This window comes from Numenius arquata, chromosome 5 (assembly GCF_964106895.1).
Source record: "Numenius arquata chromosome 5, bNumArq3.hap1.1, whole genome shotgun sequence".
NCBI classification, from domain to species: Eukaryota; Metazoa; Chordata; class Aves; order Charadriiformes; family Scolopacidae; genus Numenius; species Numenius arquata.
In genome coordinates, this window is record NC_133580.1 from 44,790,589 (window position 1) to 44,811,202 (window position 20,614).

General features: G+C 43.7%; 1 protein-coding gene across 1 annotated transcript in view; it reads left to right on the forward strand.

Annotated features, from left to right (window-relative positions):
* The window catches only part of M1AP (meiosis 1 associated protein), a 29,232-nt gene extending 10,658 nt beyond the window's left edge, over positions 1–18,574 (forward strand). The window contains exons 3-9 of the mRNA XM_074148074.1: positions 4,017–4,194; positions 13,214–13,387; positions 14,919–15,069; positions 16,228–16,369; positions 16,924–17,130; positions 17,987–18,142; positions 18,434–18,574. Coding sequence (XP_074004175.1) covers positions 4,017–4,194; positions 13,214–13,387; positions 14,919–15,069; positions 16,228–16,369; positions 16,924–17,130; positions 17,987–18,142; positions 18,434–18,574 — 1,149 coding nt within the window. The remainder of the gene's footprint in view (positions 1–4,016; positions 4,195–13,213; positions 13,388–14,918; positions 15,070–16,227; positions 16,370–16,923; positions 17,131–17,986; positions 18,143–18,433) is intronic.
* Positions 18,575–20,614: the final 2,040 nt, after the last annotated feature.

The following is a 20,614-nucleotide window of genomic DNA, read 5'->3' on the forward strand; positions in this document are numbered from 1 at the left end:
TTTAACAGAAGACTTATCTGGAATCTTTGTTATTCATCAAAATTTAATGCTTTGTATGTCATTTTGGTGCATCAGTGCCCAATTACCAAACTGACATCTCAGTGGTGCTATTACTGAGATACAGTAACCCATGGTGCTGGCTGGAACAGCAAATTACAGGCATATAATTACAGTCAGTAAACAACCTAGGAGGAAATAATTGGGAACAAGTAAGATCACTGTCAGGGAAATCCTGCAGCAGAGGAAAGACGCTTAGCAGAGGGAGCGTGCAGGCAGCTGGGCAGGAGGAGAAAAGGCACTCGGCGAGGGGCCAGACCTGCCACTGAGATGCACTGGCTCGTCTCAGCAGAGAGAGTTATTGTTTCTGTTTGTGAAGCCTTCTCTTCTGAAAGAAGCGCTCTTTTTTGCTTTTGCTGTTACGCTTCTAAAGCAACACAAGTCAAACCAAAAAGCTTTCCCCATGCTTCCATCCACGTGGAAGAAACTACTCCAGAGCTTCTCACCAGGAACACACACTGCCCTGCAGCACCATCCCACTGCCGCTGCGCCATGGGCAGTGTCAGGAGGGCAGTGGCAGAGCACAGTGCGGCTCAGCGGGAAGAGTCAGGAAGGACAGGACAGGACTATGAACAGCAGTAGGATGAAGAAATATAGTATGTTGGAAGCTGTTGATGAAGTATGCTTTCATGTGAGCTAGCAGAAACACAAGCGCTTAAGGAGGCATTATGGTTGTATTAGAAGTACAGTTTCTTTAGGGTGAGACCATGATGGATGGTATTTATACAAGAGTACCAGTGGCAATTTGCTTGTGCAAATCACATGTAGTCTTTAGGCAAATAGGCATTTTCCTAACTGTTAAACCGCAAAGAGGCAAGAATATTCCTAGCTGACTAGTAAGCATAGGAGGCAGACTTTGTTACAAGCTGCAACCATTTAAAACCCAAATATTTGTTAAAAGTATTGAAAATGCTTACTCTTTTGAGATCTTGACTTCAGAGGGGGAAAACCACTAGCACCAGCGAAGCTAAGTCTCAGCAGCAGCTACAGGGCAGGAAACGTGGCCAATCTGCTATAGGATGGAAAGTGTTTTTCAAGTTACCAGTAGCCCATTTTTTTGTCAATTTGGGAAGTATAATGACATTAAGGGATTATATATAGAAACTGCGGTAATATGAAGGGAAGTCACAGTAGCTACCTCAGGTTTTGTATGTGGTAAAATATTTATCCTGGTCTCTGACCAGCATGTGCTAGTGTGACTCAAGTTGTGAAAAGGGTAAATTGGAGGTGATAAGCTACAGATGTAATGCAGCCATGCTTTTGATCAAATAAAGGTGCATTGGTGTAGTAAATGCTCTGTCTATAGCTGTCTTACAGCTTTTAGACAGTTCAGCTACCCCCAGCTCAAGAACAGTCCCCGTTAGCCATTTTCATTAGTTCCTAAAAGGAGCCCATAATAATTTCTTCATTCCCATTAACTCAGAGATAAACATTAGGGCTAAGTTCAGTTGAAGAGGTATCATTTGTTAGGGAAATCAGGCTTGATCTGACATCAGTAAGGCTGCCACAGCTCCATGGCCCCAGCCCCAATCAGTTGTGAGGATGAGCATGTATTCCCAGCAGGCAGATCCACACAGAGCACATAGAATCATAGAATGGTTAGAGTTGGAAGGGACCTTAAAGATCATCGAGTTCCAATCCCCCTGCCATGGGCAGGGACACCTCCACTAGACAAGGTTGCTCAAAGCCATGCATATAACACATATATACATACATGGTTGGTCACATAGATCACAGACAGACACTCAGAGCGCTTACACAAACACACACTGCACCAATGGCCTCAGCCTGCTCCCCTCTCTGGCTGTGCAAGAGGGAGATCCACTAGCAGGAATATACATATATATATATATATGTATGTATACACACATGCACATCTGTCTCCATACACACAGTGTGGATCCCTCCAGCAGCTGGGCTCAGACACTCAGTCGACCCAGTAGCTGCTCCTGGATCCCAGCCTCCCCAGTTCCTGGCATCTGGACATACAAATCCCCAAGGCTGCAGCCCCACTCCAGTTGCTGGTACATCATGTGTACACACACATGTACATACACGCACACAGAGCTGGTCAGGATTCCCCTTGTCCCTTCGATAACCAGCTCCTCCCTTGGTCTCGCCCTTAGAGACTCCCTTGTTCCCAGTCCATTTCACCAGTTCACTGCTGGTCCATTTTGATCTTTGCTAACAATTGTATGCTTACTCGCGCTTGCTCCAGCCACTGCACCACAGACACATGGGCCTCCAACACATGGTGTCACTCCAGCAGCTGCACTGAGACACCCCACAAACACACACGTGCACACAGAAGAGAGCCCTCACCCAGGACAGAGCTAGGAAGGAAATTAAGGAGAAGACGGGACAGACTCTGGTAATCAGGGCAGGGCCTGGCTAGGTGAGTGTACTGACCCACCAACTGTTTACATAGGACTGACTCTTTTTATCCCTCTCCCCCTCTATTTTCCCACACTTGTTCCTTCCCAAATCACCTAGCTTCATCCCTTTGCCCACTTTTGGTTCCTCCCCTAAACATCCCCTAATAAGCCTTCTGCAATCCCAACCTGCTCTTCCCCTGCACCCCATAAAGTGTCCCACAACTCTAGGCAGCAACACCCTTCTCAGCTGGAATGGTGCTCAGGGTTTGACTCATCTTCATGGGTTTCACACCTGGACAAGGGTTCTCCAGGGACAGCCCCAGCAGCAGCCCCCAGAGGATGTCCCTTCCTTGAGGCCCCTAATTTGGTTTCCTGGTCTAATGCCATGCCCCTGTGCTCCTTTACGCTTGGGGGAAATCAGCCTTTGACAGGCTGAGGGCAGTATCCAGAACAGGGCATTATTTGGGCTCTTCTGCCTGTCACCATCTCTGTTCTCCTTTGTGGGCCCATCACATAACCTAAAGATTTTTGTGAAATTAAGGTGTACTAGTGTAGGAAATCTGTAACTGTTTAAAAAAATAATAGTATCTTGAGATGGTTCTGCTCCCTGCAACTCAAAACCAGTTCCTGTTATCTACTTTTGTCAGTTCAAAAGCAGCCCCCAGCACTCTCCCCCCCCCCCCCCCCCCAAAAAAAAAATCCCTAACCCTTGGAACTGTCGCTTCTGTTGGTGTTGTTTGTAGTAGAACTCATTCGTGGAGGTCTGCTTTTAATTTTTGCTGTATGCTCCCTACAGGACATTTGTTAACGGCCGTACCTAAAATACACCTTATCCTTTAGGGTTATTAAATAGTCCTTTGGAACAATAAGCAGATGTGCTGAGAAAACTCAGTACTTCACCATCACTATCAGGCAAGGTCAGAACTCAAAACTTTGTCACCCAACTACTCTTTCAGGGTAGAAGCTGGTGTCAAACATGCCTGACGTTTCTAGAAACTGTTGCTGATTGTCAATGATGAAGAAACTCTTTGCAGTCGCTTACTTAGCATTACACCAAAACTGCGAGGTGGGACTCAAACCTACTGTTGCTCTCTTAAGAAACATCTTTAGGATAGACTATATACTTCCTTTCTTAAAAAAAAAAAAAAAATCCCATTCAGCCTTCAAGCAGGAAGGCCCAATTTAGTCTACTCGAACTATAATTCATGCAGTAATGGGAAGTGATGCTGTTCCTCAAAGTCTCAGGCAGAGTCCCTCCTATACACAGACTCACAGATTGTAAGTGCAAAGCATAGAATATAAGACAGTTGTGGATTGTTCCAACTTCTTCTAGTAGTGGCACAAAACCTCTTGGTCTTCCTACAGTGAAACTCTCAATCCATTTCATATTGGCTTAAATATAAGCCAAAACTCAAAAAAAAAAAAAAAATGCTTTTCAATCTGCTTTTGAATAGATATTTTAGCAAGATTTCTCTCCTTTCTCCATAGTGGGACCTCTGCTATTCAAACAAACCTGGAATCATCACTTATCAAGAGAGGATTAGGGTTAGAGGCAGCTCTTGCACACTCTGATTTGTGTTTCAGATCACAATTTTGACTAGCCAGTCCAGCAAAGAAATGGTAAATCAGCTGGAAAAGAAGTTAAGAGATGTAGACCTTGTGAGTCTGCGAAGAATACAAGTCATTGAGGTTTTGAAGAGAGACTTTCTGGAGCCTGAGGATGTGGAACAGTGCATGCCAGCAGAAGAGCCCAGCAGCAGTGGTGAGTATAAGAAATGGTTCTCAGGGAAGTTATGGCTTTAGACAGCAGGACAACCACTAGTTCTAGCTTTGGTCTGATATATGCCACTTTCGTTTGTGACATTTAGTGTCACTCATGTAAGTGGGAACTACTGTGCCTGGAGGAACAGCGAGAAGTTTGTACCATGGCACTTCTCTGGGGCTTTATCACATTAGGGCAAAATTAGCACATAGACTTCATGCATTACTGCATCTCTTGGTATTACCTAAAATTAACTTCATGTGCAATATAGCTTTATTGAGAGATTAAAGAGAAAAATGCATACAGTTTGTAGGGGTAACACACTCTCAGACACACATATACTCACACTTCTGAGCATCACCCTGGGCAGTTGACTGGCTGATCAAAAGGTCCTTGGATCAGGCAAAGGCAACCAGAATCCTTGAAGCAGGTATTCGGGGGAGAGAGAAGCAGGCAGACAAAAGGGAGAGAAGGAGAAGCAGGCAGGCCATTTGCAGCTTTAATGGTCCTACAGAGATAGCGCTCTCCTCCCCCTCGTCAACTCAAGGTCTTGTCCTTTCACAAGTTTTGTTTCTAAACATCTCTTAGTCTTTAATTCTTTCCCCCAGACTACATATTGCACAACACTGCAAAGAATTACTTTCAGACCAAGTCGGGCGCTTACCCTGTTAATTAGTTGGGTTTTGTCACTGATACTGTTCTTCCTTAGCTGCTGCTGCTTTTCTCTATGCTTAGGTCAGTTTTTCTTCAGCTATTAAGATTCTGTTTCTTCAGTAACCAATAATTACACATCAATGAATTCTTTGTAGCCCTACAGCCTTTATTTTCTAGTCCAGATCCCCATTTCAAGGGCCTTTACTGCTGACACTTAAAACTCCAATCCGTAAGACACACCTGGTACCAAGGTCTATCACACAGCAAGTTCTCACAAGTTGGTAACAAGCTTAAAAACCTGAGTCCTGATGCCTTGCAAAGTAAGCATAAGACCTGCTGTTAGCAACGACAATATTGTTTTTACTAAGTGACAGGCAACACTGGATGTTGTTGCCTTACCTCTCTCTTACGGTTGCAGTAGCAAATTTCTGGTCAGAAAAACTGGCAGAGTAGGGGCTGGGAATATTTAGGTGGAATGTAGATTCCCTTTTGTTCCATCCCTTGCACACCCTGCCACATGCTTCATTAGTGAAAGAGCGAGTACACCCCAGACCCTGAATGTTATTTTTCCTAGCCATATCTTGAAGAACTCCTGCTTTAGTCTGACAGTTTTCAGCAGTGAGAATTTAAGCTATAGTCGTGAGAAATTCAGAAACAGAAATTCCTCTTAGCTCCTGTTTTGAGGCTTTTTGTTTCAAAGCAAAAGATGCTGAGCAGACTGTAAATGAACCAGCGAGATGATGATCAGAAGTCCAACACCACAGCGGTAAAATCCTGTACATTGCAATGCTGCTGTAACTGCAACTTTCATTTCTGTATTTCGTTTAACCTAACTTTCGAATCTGCTCAGTTATTTTACCTCTTTCTCAAGGCTGATAAAATGACCGCATCCTAAGAAAGAGGATCAAGGTTCTGTCATTCTGATGTGATTTTAGAATTAATTTAATATGCCAAAACCGCACCAAATCCACAAGTTACAAAATTGTGGAAGGAACTGTTGCCTACAGCTCCAAGGCTGAGGTATTCCTTAAAAGTACCGATCTTGTCCATATGGGAAGAGGCCAGTATTTTGGGTGGCTGCAAATGCTGGCTTCTCAGGTGAGGAGGATTATTGCCAGGACTTTGCATCAAGCTGGTGCTGCACAGCACCACTTCCCCGGAGGGGAAGCCTTGGAAAACTAAACACCACAGAACAGGAGGTGCTGTGTGCCTCTTGGTCACAAGACTGCTTTAGAGCATGCAAAACCCTACCTTGTTGTTTTTAAAAGTGAAGTTGTATAGCCCTTTCACCCAATAAATGGAATGAAAACATAAATGGAGATGCAAAGGCCATTGACATTTCAGATGATGAAATTCTAACTTTCTGAGTCTTCTAGTTATGAGAAGACTCAGATAATCCATTTGCTCTCTAAGAGGAGCCCCAGGGAATGGATAGTCCAAATAATTTGAAAAAGGAGCCCAATTGATTTGTGAAGATTTTTTTACCTGTTGGAGCTCCTTTCCTCTGTTTCTGCAAAAAAAAATATTATTGTATGAGACAAAATTACAGTAAAGAACATTGAAGTAGCAAGATCTAGCATGAAGGAAGTGCAAGAATTAGTGCTGCGCTCAACTGCAGCACATCCCCAGCTACAAAATAAGCATTGTGATGCAGCACTTAATTAGAGGTTCATCCCACTGTGGCTATTTCTTCCGTTAGTTTGTTTAGTGGCTGTTTGAACCTACTTACATTTTTAATATCCAGAGCAGTGCTGTTATATTTGTAGCACGTCGAAAAATCATCTCTTTTTAAACCATCTGCCTGGGTAATTCATTTTGTGCTGTCTTCATCTCTGCTTACTGGAAGAAAATGACAGTTTCCAATTTATTTTTTCGGTTATTGTTTTATATAGCTGTATCACAGAGCTCAGAGATCTTAAACTGTTGTGAATCTGATTAGCCTGAAAAAAATTGAACCTATTTGTAATGGCTTTGGTAAATTGCTCTCAAAATCTCTTCTGACCTGCTCTGGGGCTTTAATGTTAGATTGCTAGAGTTTGAGCTCTATTCTTGGTTGGCCCTGTCATCCTCTTTTTGAAGTCTTAACAGTTAATGGCCTCCATGTCTACCAATGAGAGTGCGAATACTTTCTGACTGGGTTTCATGAAAAGTCTTTGTATCATTGTAGGCTTCTGTCTCTTTCTGTTCATCCAGCTGCTGGACCTCATGTCTGCTCTGTAAGGATCAGTTAGCTGCGTCCTTCTAGCCAAACTTCCTCAAAGTTCTTTCATCTTACTGGCCCAGATTTTCAAAAGGGAGGGTTTCAGTCTGGTCCCCAAATCAGGACGCTCTCCTGTCCAATGCACGTTTGGACCAGATCGCACATTGATTTTTTTATCCAGCCATTCTGGTTATTACTTTCCAAACAGCCTTCCTGTCAGGCAGGAGGGCTGGTAGAAGGCAGCTGTTATTGGCATCTCTCCCCTTGCCCTTGTATGGATGTTTCTTGGATATGAAGGGGCTGAGTGCCTCTGTATCTGATTTCTGATGTTCACTGCAGTGATCCTTACATGTTCTTCCCTAAGCCCAACATTCTGCTTCTCCAGAAACTTCTGTTAAAATACACTCAAAATCAAAGTTTTGTTTCTCTCCTGACTTACTATCCATGACTCCTGATTTCAAGGAGAACAGGAACATGTTATTTTCCTAGCTTCACCTGTCTTTCATAAATACATCCACTATATGTCTGTAATGACTGACCTGAACCTTGGTAGAATAGACCGGAATGATCTGTTTGGTGTTTCACCTTTCTTTCCCAACTTACTTGGATACGTTAATCTTTTTCTCTTTTAAGAGACTGTATGACATACTTCCTCTGGGAGATAACTCTCTTGGCCATTACACAACTGGAGTAAAGGATTTTTTGTTTTGTCTTCTAAATACTGTCAGACTTCAAGAATATGACCTAATTTTGTTCCCTTCATAACACAGGGGTAGAGTTTTGTTAGATTTCTCAATCAAGCCCACAGTTTCTGGAGAATCAAGAACCTTTAGAAAGACATCTAGTTTTAAGGTAAAGAAATAAGACGGAGAAGGCTGTTATAGACCAGCAACAGCCACCCATTAGTACAAATGCCAAGTTTGGAAGCAACAGAAATACGGACTGACTCTAGCAATGAAGAGCTGTAGCTCTTGATTATTATGAGAACTTTGTTTTTTTCACCCAAGGACCCAACTTTTGTTACTGTCAGACTTCCTGAAAGCATGTAACAGGTAAGTGCTCAGATATAACATTATTGCGGTCAGGCAGTTCTTTTGCATGCAACATAGCGCTGAGTTTTATTCTTTCCAAACCTCAGAAACAGGCCAATAATTTCCTTCACTATGTGTGGTTACACTATTTAAGGTGAGACGAAAGTGAAATTTTAAGTGCAGTTTGCAAAAATGTTTACAGTATGAGTTAGATAGCAGTGTATTTAAACCAAACTGGATTAATTTAGCAACCTTCAAAATGGCACAGACTAAATATATTAGGAAAAGGCAGAAAAAAAGAATAAACTTACTGGAAATCCCATGCAGGATGTGAGATTTCCAAGAATGGCTGATGCTGAAACATGGAGTGATTGAATAGGAAACAAAGCTTTGCCTTTATTATGTTTTCATAGCGCAGTGCACTTCTCTTAAATGAGATTTTGAAAAGCATCAGAAAAACTTGGTTTCAAAATGGAAGTATCATAAGAGCTTACTACATGAGCTGAAAACATTTACTAGGTAATCTGCTTTGCTGAAGGAACTTGCAACAGCTAACAGAATTGTTTCAGCAAATATAGCAAGAGATGTTATATTGCTTGAGAACTACTATCACAGTGTGATAGGGAAAAACAATCCCACACTCTCTGATGCTTATAACACAGTTGTTGTTCTAAGACTTTGATAACAAAACTGAGATTATTGGACATATGTACCTATATATAAAAGCCATACCACAGGAAAACAGTTAAATTAAGACTTAAGGAGCTAGAAACTATATTTATACATCATGCTTATGTTTAGAACTTCTGTGATCTTCCATGTTTAGAACATCACTGGAATAAATGCAAGTTAGATTATTTTTTTCTTTTTTTAGATAAAAGGATGTTTGGAAGCTCTGAGGCTTGGTTAACAATTATGACTTGGTATTCAGGGCATACTGGAATGAAAGAAGTTGACAAAATTTCCAGGAACAACTAAAATTGTAATTTTGTGTATTGTATAAGCCATTGTTTTTAAAGAAACAGTCTTAAATCCCTCCCCTCCGTTCCATTCCTCCATCAAAAGTGTTTGATATCAAGAAACTGGTCTGGGCTCACACTACCCTGGGAAAAGAAAAAGTGAGCCTGTTTTCACTTAGTTTACAAATCTGTGCTATAGGTTCTATCATCTCTTTTCATCTTTAATGATATCCTGTAGATCTGCAGACTGTGTAAGAAACAAACCTATACTGAGATATAGCTATTGGAATGAAATACTTACTTTTCTCCCTCCTCCTGCCCCAACCCTCTAAGGAATTTTGGAAGTGAAATTTAAGGGCGTAAGACAAATTGTAATTAGTGAACATGAGGAAAAAATGGGGTTTGGGGCAGGTTTGTGCAGTTGTTCCATGACTCTATGAAGCAGTCATCTTTGGTAAATGCCAGATAGACAGAAACAATCTTGTTAAACTGGATTTGTTAAATATCTGGTCAAGGCCGGAATTTTCCATTTATGCAAGAAAAAAATACCTATAGCATTGAATATGCTGCTGAGTATCGTATTCAAGACAGGCACTTGCACTGGGGAAGGCACCGACAACAAGCCATAGGTTTAGCCACTGGGCAGATAGCAGCTGTGACACTTGGCTCGGGCTTTCAGTGAGACACGTCACTTGATTATCTTGCCAGACAAAATGGATTTGTATTTGATGATTTCAAGACGCTCTTATGGACAATTCAGTGAGAAGCTTGCATTTTCTTCTTAGACTTCTATGGACTAAATGGTATTACCCTGCTTCCTTCTTTTGGATCTTCTGTTGGACTGTAAGACCTTGAAGGCTCAGAACACCCCATTGCCTTGCTTATACTGCAGCTACTGCAGTGAGATCCCAGTTCACTGCAAGGCTTCCTACTGGACCATTAATGAATGTTACCTGTGTTATTTTGCTGTCACATAGTACTAGACTACACAAAGCCAAGAAGATGTGAAGATGCAAGATCTGCATCCTGAGAAAGCACCTGATTTTTCAGCTCAAGGAGGGAAGCAAGATACAGCTACAATTTCCTGTGGTACTGAAAGGAGGAAGGCAGGATCAGGATATCCCCCTCTCATAGGCTCATTTCCAGGTTAACGCAGCTAGAAAAGACTCCAATATTTTGAAGCCCTGCAGTTGGCAAGTCTTACAATAGCTTTTAACGTGGTAAGAGCAGCCTGTCATGGATAAGAAATGCTTACTGTTTTCTTCCCTGGGAAGAGTGCGTTTCTAGACAAAGGCAGACCACGTGACGAGCAGCAAGGACTGCTTTTTCAAAACTGCAAAGCAGGTCCTCTGTAGGACAGAGACTAAAGCTGCAATATTTCTTTAATGATAAAACGTTAGGGCTTGCCAGCCTGCAGACTGGAGCAGAGATCATGATCAATGCATACAGTATTTGTGCCTGGAATGGTGTGTGGGAGTAATTGAGAGGATCCAGTGGACTGACCTCTAATTGATAATATGAGAATTATTATTATCTTGCCCCTACCGCATTACAAACACTTAAAGCATCTGAGCATTGCCAAACCATTTGCTAAGGGAGGTAAATATTTGTATGTGATATTTTTACATGTTACTGTAGTTACTGGCCCTATCTATTTCTGCTTTGGGAAAACAAAAAAAACAAACACTGAAGATAAAGCACTAACACATTTTTTATGAACAAAATCCATCTTCTTCAAATTCCAGGGAACCTTTTTCTATATGTGCTCTGCAGATTGCTGACCACTGAGTGGCTCTGCATATCTGCTCTCCAGGAATTTTAAGACCCATCGCACAGTAGATGTCGGCATCCCAACCTGTTCTTCCTAAGAACGGGCAGTAATGAACGGATTGAATTTCTTTTTACAGTTGCCATGTATTGTGCCAATTTAAGATGTGTAAGTGGCTACATATCTATTACAGAAGAGAAAATTTAAAAATAGGCAAATATTTTCTGAGGAAAGGACTAAAACAATTACCAGCCCCAAAACACAGTCTCTCAAAAAACAGATAATTCCCCTTGTCGCCTGTGTATACACTATTTGTCAAAGTAAATTACATGCATTTTCCAGTGCTTTGTCTTCTGAACTGTTAATGCCATCTTCAGTGCACATCCCAGAGAGAAACCTAAGTCTAAAAAAAGTAGGAAGTGCATCTCAGCTGAAGCAGAACCAGCTCTCCAGGTGCATTAGTGCATTCTGCAGGGAAATGAGAGCAAGACCTGTAGCATCAGGGCAAATGACTGACACTGGTAATAGCTCTGTTCATGAAGAGCAGTCTCCAGAGAGAAGCAGGATATTCCCTTCCACTAGAGTATCCTCCAGCATTGCTCCACAGAGGAGAAACTCATATTTCCATAACCCTTACAGAAGACTGGGGTAAGGCATGATAGCCTTCTTAAGATACATTTTTAAAAGCTGCTCAGGGAATAATCAGTTTACTATACAGATTTGGGAAGAAATAAAGAAAAAAAGGAATGAAACGTTCTTGCAGCCAAGGACATTCAGACCAGACATTAGGACTTAAAGGCTTTCAGTAGCAAGGACAGTGTGAAGGACCTCCCATGATAAGTAGGAGTTGATTCTTCTTTGCTGCAGAGGCACAACCTACATGATCTCAATGCCTTCCTCGGGGCTGGAAGGTGGAGACCATTGAAAAGTATGTCCTGCTGTGATGGCCATACTGCAAAAAGTGCGTTTGCAAGTTGCATACCATTTAAAGAATTGCAGTCATTATATTAGCCCTAGATTATTTGCCATGTAGACGGAGATTAATGAATTTCTGTCTTTTTTTGTTTTGTTTTGTTTTTTAATGTAGGAGCAGATGCATAGTGTCATTTTTGCTAATTATAAATACTAATGCATAAAGAGAAGATTTCTCATTGCAGATGGATGTAGCACTGTATTTTAGCCCCCAGCTGGCCTGGTAAACACAATGGGGAGAAACAGCTATTTATGCTATGAGTTAATCTTCTCAGAATACCTGTTTCACATCCTAGCTGTATGGTGACCCTGTTAAGGCTGTCTGCTCCTTCTGTGTTTACAAATGGGTATATTACATGTCTTATGCATTTTGCAAGTTGTTCATCAAATTCTTTCTTTAAAAAAATATTTATTTATTTAATCTGCTAGATTTTGTGCTAGCTTCTCATTTGGATGCACCTTTCCATTACTATTTGTGTGTGTGTATGTGTGTTTGTTGCAAGGGTTTAATGTTGCTTATGACCTCCTTAAGTCTGCTGTCCAGTTTCAATTTCTCCCTTCCTGAATGTTCTTGCTAGATCATATATATTTGCTCTGCACCTCAAAAGTGGTAACTTAAATACTTGCTATGTCCTTGCAAACATTTTTTTTTCCTTTTAATTTTTTTAACAAGTCTCTAAATTTTATGCATTTCACTTATTTGAAATGAAATGTAATGGTGATGAATAGTTTTGACGGTTGTTGTGTCTGCAAGCATGATCTACTATGGGATGGCTGTTACTAAGCAGCACTTCAACAGTAACATGTTGAAACATGTCCTCTGTGTTGGTCAAGGGGTCTGGGTCAAGTTTTGCTTCTGTTCTTCTCAGGTCTGTGACCAGCTGCTCCGTTAAACACACATTGAGGATGTTTAGCAATTTAGTCATGGGGCAGTATTGCAAAGTAACGTTCATCTTCTGTATGAGGAGTAGTACTTTTCCATCACTACTACAAAATTCCCCATTAGTATAGCATTTCAGTCTCTCTGCTTTCTTATAGCATCACATATCCGGTGTCCCTTGCTTAGGAAAAAGGAGGAAATGGTTTAAAATTGTGAGAAGAGCCTCTGAGGCCAGTGCTAAGATGACCACACCAGAGGATGGTTTGCATCAGTCACAGCTAGTCCTCTGAAGATGGCAGTAGCCAGTCCACCAACCCCGTTGATCAGAAGGGTGTTGGTGTGGCCTGTGGAGCAGCTCTGCTTCTAGCAATGTCCTTTTAAGAGGGCTGGCATCATAGTGCTGTGCTGTGATTTGCATGGTAATGGCTTCTGAAGCACTTCTTATGGAACAGCACTTGAGGGACTAAAGATAGTGTTGTGTAGTGGAAAATGCAACAGAACGTTCTTTTCTATTGCTGAAAATATTTGTGCTTTTTCATCTTTTTTTTCCTGCAGACATTGCAATCCTGGGAATGGACATCGATGTACAAACCATAGAAGACAATGTCATCAGCTTGGAGATGCTGTTTAAAACATGGCTACATGACTATGGCACAGAGAGAGAACACCTCCATCTCCTCCTTCCATCAGGAGGCTTCAGCCATGCCACTGCACCCAAGACCACCCTAAGTATTTTATTTTCTCTCCCCCTGTGCAACGAACTCCTAAATCCCACAGCCTTAAAGATTACCCAGGCCTGTCCCATGGGCATGTTCCCTCACATTTAGAGACCCAAGTAGGGTCTCTGGGTGACTTTGAAAGCTGCCTGGAGATTCTGTTGTCTCAGGCTGAGAGGGGCCATTCGCTTAGAATACTTTTAGGTTGCTGCCGTGTCCTGTGGCTGCTGATGCTATACATAATTTCCATTCTGCAGCAAAAATGTTCCTTGAAGAGATGTGAATTTATAGCCACTTGGTCAAGGTAAAAGGGACCTCGCATGCTGAAGGCTAAGGACCCTCTGGCTCAGTTGTATAGCCCTAAAAATTTTATTCCTTGTGTTTGCTACTAAAAGTCTGTGCCAGAGCTGCACTTAAGTAAAGGCTGTCTTACAAAGGTATTTGGCTTGTATTTATATCTATTGATTAAGCAGTAGAACAGCTAATGTTCTAGCTGGAGCTGCCAACATTTATAATAATGCATGGGAAAAAGTGTAAGGAATATGTAATTTTTTTTCCTTTACTTGTCTAAGTCCAAATCCCCAATCTATCCTTGGGTGAAAACAACAGCTACAGAAAACATAGGTGTTTCCCATAAATTGTTGTTAACTGTATTGTCACCATTGCACTGCCATGGGAATCTGCACATGCACTTCCGGCAATCCACTTTCCATGCCTCTCCAATATGGCACTATATGCCACTTCAATATGGTACTCATGTGCAGCTTCACATTGCCGCTGCAGCAGAAAAACACTTGTTTTCTTCTGGTGATCCACAGGTCAATTCCAGCCTGGAAGCAAAGCTCATATAGACTTGCTGGTGGCTTTTGCAGATATGTTCCATAGCAGGCAGATCAGAAACCCTGGTGTGATTTTTTATTTATATAGTAGCTACCGTAACAGCCTCCAGGCGAGCACAGGCAATTATGATATTTTGTTAAAGGTAGATTTTCCTTCATCATAATATTGGATTTCATACTTGATGCATTCTCGTAGCTAGCAAGACAAACCAAGTTACGCTGCAGTTGGTTTTTTTCACCTTCCCACACTCAAGAAATCTGTGGAAGGCCAGAGAAATTGTATGCAGTTATATCATATTGTATGCAGCTATATCATATTATACCAGAGTTAGTGTCATCAGAGTGCTGGATTTCTCCACAAACACAGATAGAAAAGCTGACAGGAAATGTGCGGCCCTGAACCCAGTGTGGCGTTGGGAAACAAGCTTCTGCTCCTTCTACAGCTGGCCACTCGTCACCAAAACTGGAACTTGCCTGCCCAGTTACCAACCAATCAATGTTTCATTAACATGCCAAGTAGGTGGTATTGCCCCTTGTGTATAAAATGGGGATAGATTGTTGCCTTGCGTCACAGGCCTTAGCGTTGTTTTTCTGTTAATAGTTGCGTTGCTAGAAGACATTAACTTAGTGTTTCTAAGTGCTTTGAGCATGTTCTGTGCTAAACACTGCCATTTCCAGCAATCTAAACCAATCTCCTTCTCCTAGTGTGCCTGAAGTGCGATTTGCAGGAGAGATTACTCGATCCAGCTCTACTGTCTGGGGCAGTGGATGGCACCGTGAGAGCAGTGGATTTGAATTCACCCTGCCAGATGGCAGCCTGGCCAGCTACAGTGCTGTATAAACTCCGGGTTGTAAAGTAAGTGTTGTTATGTGCTTTGTGCTTGGCAGCTGGAAGGCAGGTATAATAGCAGCCTACACTCTTTCAGTGCCATTTCAGCGAGGATCTAGTAACATCACCATAAAGTGCTGGGGACTCTAAGTGCTAGTGGGCAAAACCCTCAACCCCCATAACCCTTAGTGTTACGGAACAGCACATCCCACACATGCAGACAGGAGTGCAGAGTCAAAAACAGTGTTACCATGACACTAGGACTTTATGAGTGTAACAGCATACATGTTATTCATACAACAGTGGTTTCACTCCAGTGTGAAGTTCTGTAGATTGCAGCCATTGCTCCATGTACATTTCTGCTGTTCTCTCACTCCCTAATGAGGCCACCGTGATTAACCGGATGTCAGAGCCTGAGCTAACTAGTTGACTAGTACTAAAAAAGCAAGCAAAGCCTCATAGTTTCTTCACATAGGAATTTATTCACTTTCCTGTCAGCAGTTCTATGGCTGGTAAGCACAGAGCATAACAAGAAGAGTGATGCTCTCTAGTGTCTTTTCTGAGGTTTATTTAGAGGGGAAAAAAAAAGTGTAATTTCTAAACTATGCAGTTGTTCTTAAAATTATTCTCATTCTGTCAGTAGCTGAAGAGCACTCAGTAATTCTGTGTAAATGGCCCACAGCCAAAGCACTGAAGCCACTTAATAATGCCCTGTCATGAAGCGGAAGTGTGCTATGGACAGGCAATGTCAAGCACTGTGTTGTGGTGGGATGTTGGCTCTGTGCAAGAGTAGACCACATGTCAGTTTAAGTGAAGGATAACCATGATCTAGTAAAAATCACTTGGGAAGAGATGTAATTGCCTGGGTGGGTTATTGCCCAAGAGGCCAGAGTAACAATCTGTTCTGTATCCAAAACGTACAAAGAATGGATTTGCTTCTTGGCATGCCCTTGTCACTGCAGATACAAGAGAATCTGGCAATCAGCAAGAAAGCCTCTTTTCACTGCAATTGGATTTTTCTGCAAGGTTTCATAGTGTCAGGTCACACAAATACAGACATGAAGTGCTTGTAGCTGTATTGCAGCTGATACTGCCGTAGCCACTTGAGCTAGTCATCTCCTGGTAGAGTCTTCTTGCCGGTTTCATGTTGGCTGTGCTTCACTAACATAAGCTGTATATTTGCAGGGCTCTGAAGTATGAAGGGGTCTGTGAGTCTGTACTGTATGGCCTGCCCTTCATCATCAAGCCCACAAGCTGCTGGCAGCTAGACTGGGATGAACTGGAGATAAACCAGCACAGCTTCCATGCTCTATGTCATAGTCTTCTGGTGAGTGTGTGAAAATTGCAGTCTCATGAGGAGGGATTGCCATAGAAAGGAAGAGTTAGTGCACATCTGTCTAGCCTGCACCAGAAAATGTTTCAAAAGCTGTAGCTTCATCTCATGGGCCAGAGTTGGGCTTGTAAATCCTTCCAGCCAATGCCTCCACTGGAAAGATGCTGCAGGACATCAAACCTTAGAGAAGACTCTCTAGCCTATCAGAAGTCCAGTGTTTGGAGGTATGAAACACAAAAGTCAGGGTTGGAATTAGACATGCATCATTAACTGTGAAAATAATTAACCAAAACTTAGGATGTGGAGGGCTTTCCATTACTGACAAGTCGTAAAGCAAAACTGCATTTTTTTCTTAAGAATTGTCTTGCATTCAATTAAAAAAAAAAAACCCAAACAACTTACTATCCTCAACCATAATGCAGAATAGCGTTCTTATTCTGATGTGTATGAATGTCTCTGCTCCTGAACCCAGCAGCCCCTATGGTGAATGTGCTGAAGGAAGTGGCTATTGCACATTGTTCACATTGGTGTTGGCTTTTGCCATTTAGAAAAGGAAGTGGATGCTTTTGGCCAAACGTGAGCCACAGAACACTAGTCCAAACTGGAACATCGTGGTGCATTCCTACTACGTCATTGTCCCTTCCGACTCTGCCACTCTACTTGTCAAAGCAGTCGCCATTAGAGAGCTCTTGCTGCCGTCAACCTTCACACCTCTCCTTGCGGAACACCATGAGAGTGTGCATGGCCCTATAGAGGTAAGTCACTGACAGCCCTGCACGAATATCTGTGGAAAGGATCCCCGTTGTACAAGCAGGGATCAGAGTAATGATCAGCCTTTATGCACAGGATATGCAGCAGCTCCTGAAGATGTAGCTGTCTCCCTCATTGCTGGGGAACGTGACTGTCCTCAGACTGTAGAGAGGGGTGCTTTAGGCATAAGAAAAATCAATACATACAGTGTCTGTTTCTTCCAATAGATTCAGGCTTCTGCATTTCCTATTGTGCATCCATATGTTCTTCTCCTGAGCTGTCTGCCTCCGCTTCAGGTGATGCCAGGAAGGGCAGAGCCCTCACTATTGCTTTAAGCAGATGAGTAGAGGAGGAAACAGCTGTGAAAATGTCTAGTGACAGCTGGAATATGATGGACCACTCCAAAACTTCTTCCCAGCAGCCAATATATTCTACGGTTTTCTTTATGGACAGCAAATGCCTGTCCTTTGGAGCAATGTTGCATGTCTGTTGAGGGGAGGAGGAAGAGGCCTTATGAAGCAGAGCACTGAGTGTGGTGATGCCCAGAAAAGGTGCTCCAGCTTGTTGGCTGATTGTGAGCATGGGGGGGATAGGACTGCATCCTGCAAGGGAATGCTTAAATCCATTAAGACCTGGTTGCAGATGCTCCTGTTCTATACACAGCTAAAGGTGGTCCTTGTGGGTAGCAGCCCAGCCAAAGATCCCTTCTTCCATCACTGCAGGGTTGCATGGAGTGTCTGTTATACTCATCCCTGAAAAAAAAGCCGTCAACACTAAAAACAACAAAAAAAAAAAAACCCAAGCAAACCCCACAGCCTGTCACATCTCATAGCCGCTGTTTTCTTTCTCCTGTCTGAGCAGAGCGCCCTGAACAGCTTGGAAGTGGAAGTTGCTTATAACCCCTTGCACCTAAAAAGCAACCTGTACAAATACCTGAAAGGTATGTTGTACAAACCTCTGCACAGGCAGCAGGCCCAGCCCAGGGACCAGCGACCAGAGCGGCATCAACCCAAGCAGGTATGTCTCTTGCCTTTGGCTAGCCTAGATAGTTTCCATTCTGCCCTTCCGGTCTGCTTCCTGCAGAAGGGCTGAGGGCAGCTCCCTGATACCCTCCTGGTACAGGGAAGGCAGCGTATGGCAGGGGCAACATTCACTTGCAGCAGAGGGTTGGGCATAGCATAAGCTCATGCAGTTGAGGAGAGGGATGCCAAACAGCCAGCACATGCAGACACGATCGGACAGTGGGTTGTTGGACAAGCCGGTGCCTGCTTCCACAAGGTGCATTGGTATTTTGTCCCTGTATTGCAGCATCAGAGCAGAGCCAAAGCCATGGTAGCACCCCTTCCAATGGCTGCTTCTCCTGTCCAAGCTTTTAGACCAGCAGCGGTGAGGAGAGATTCCTGTGAGCACTCCCTGCTCCCCAAGGAGTATGACGAGTTTCTGCAGTGAACCCCAGGGCACTGTCTGAGCCTGCTCATGTGCACTCAGGGCTTGGCTTCTTGCTCAGCTGCCAAGCCTTACTCACTGGGCCGGAAGCGGTCAGGCAAGACACTAAGCTTGGCCTTGGTCAGACAGGCACTTCCCATTGTTTGTTCCTCCTTGTTTTATGGTTTTGTTAGTCAGCAAGTCAGTCTGCAGGAAACCTGCTATTCTGGGGCCCTCTGTCCAGAGATTCAGCTATCCCCTGCAACAGCCCGTGTTTCCCATTCTCGTCAGCACACACCACCAGCACGCTTTAAGTTTTGGTTTCTAAGACTAGGCTAGTACAGGCCACAAACCACAGATTGCTGTCAGTGAGTGCAGAAAAGCTGCAAGCAGGGTGGTGAGGAAGTCAGACAGACAGATAAAGTAGGCAGTAACGTCAAGCTGCCGTCATCCTGCAGGAGCAGGTTCAGCAGGGGGGTTGAAGAGACATAAAACAGGGCTTTTGAATTGAATCTTTAAGCCCAGAATGCTGCCCTCCTGAGAGCATCACTAACCCATGTCGATGCTGATGTTGTTGCTTCTGTAATCAGTCTCGCTCTCCAGCTCCCCAACTCGTGAAGGGGTTTGTAGCAAGTGCCAAGCCAGCTGTAATGCCCTGGCTGGCTTCTACGCAGTGGCAGCTCACCACAGCACCATTCTCCCAGCCAGCTGCTGCTTGGGTGCTCTCCTCCTCATGGCCTATCTGCGCCTACAGGGCGGTTCTGGAAGCCAACATGGCAAGTACTTTTTGGCAGGGTACAGAAGATGCAGGGGTTTGGCCTGGAGCTTTCCAGAGAGCTTCTGCCTAGTGCTTGCACAGATGCTAGCCTGGTTTTCAGTGCAGACATAGGACAACTGCCCCTGGCAGGGCAGGAGCTGAGGGCAGCTGTAGCGAGCCAAGGTGGGGTGGTCTCACTAGGCTTCTTGGTTGTATTCTACTTTGTTCTGACAAGCTGTTTCAAAATAAAGTTATTCACCATAATGCTCACTTACTGCCTGTAGTTTATAGTGTGCATTGCACACAGCGATCCCAGCACTGACCTGTACCTCTGGAGAAACGGCTGCAGTTCACCAAGAGCACAATGCAAACACCAAGCTCCCAGGGCGCTGCTACAGCAGGGGAGCAGAGCTGTCAATGTCATCTCATTTCCCTGGGATCCCAGTCCACTAACAGGCCCTGCTAGCCACCCAGAGCATGGACCTGCTCTTCCCTTGCCCTGGCAGCACTCTGTGCCTGGCAGGAGGCTGTACCTCAGGCAGCTGCTTGTGGTAGGATGTCAAGGGCGGGTACCTCGAGGCCAGGGCAGACACCCCTGCAGGCACAGGGCTATGGATTTGTTAGGGTGTGCAAGCTGGTGGCTAAGCCCTGCCTCTCTAACAAGCTCCTCATGTCATGAGGCACTGGGGAAGGAGCAGTAGCAAGGGGCAGTAATGCACATACAAATGGCCCAGCCTGGGGCATGCAAATCAGACAACAATATGAAAATGACAAAATCAGGCGGATGGGGTGGGGGACACAACAGGGGATTAGCTTGACTGAACTGATGACGTAGGTGGCAATTACTTTGGCAACCATATCATAAATGCCAAATGGGTACAAAGTCAACAAAACACCTTGCAGATGGGAAGGGATAAACAAGTAGGGGCTTGTGATTTGTTGCTGATAGAAGGAAGCCGCTAAAGGAGAAACGTGGGAAGAGGGAAAAGGGACTGTAAGGGGAAGCAAATCACAAAATTAGGGCAGTTTGGGGGTCCCTGTTGAAAAGCCCTCCGCCTGATCACCACTGTGTGAAGCAGGGCAGTAACTGTGCTGTTGCTCTGACCGACTCTTGACAGCCAGAGGGAACTTGGGTGCTTTCCCTAATCCCAGAGTGAGAACGGATATCCTGGCAGAAGCTGTCTTATGCCTGCACCACGCTAGGCCCTAAAGGGGAGGAGGTAGCAGTTATATAAGGACACGTCTTTCAGAACAGGAAAGAGAAAAAGGTAGCCCCAAGGGGAAGAGGTTGGTTGGGCTTTGAGCAG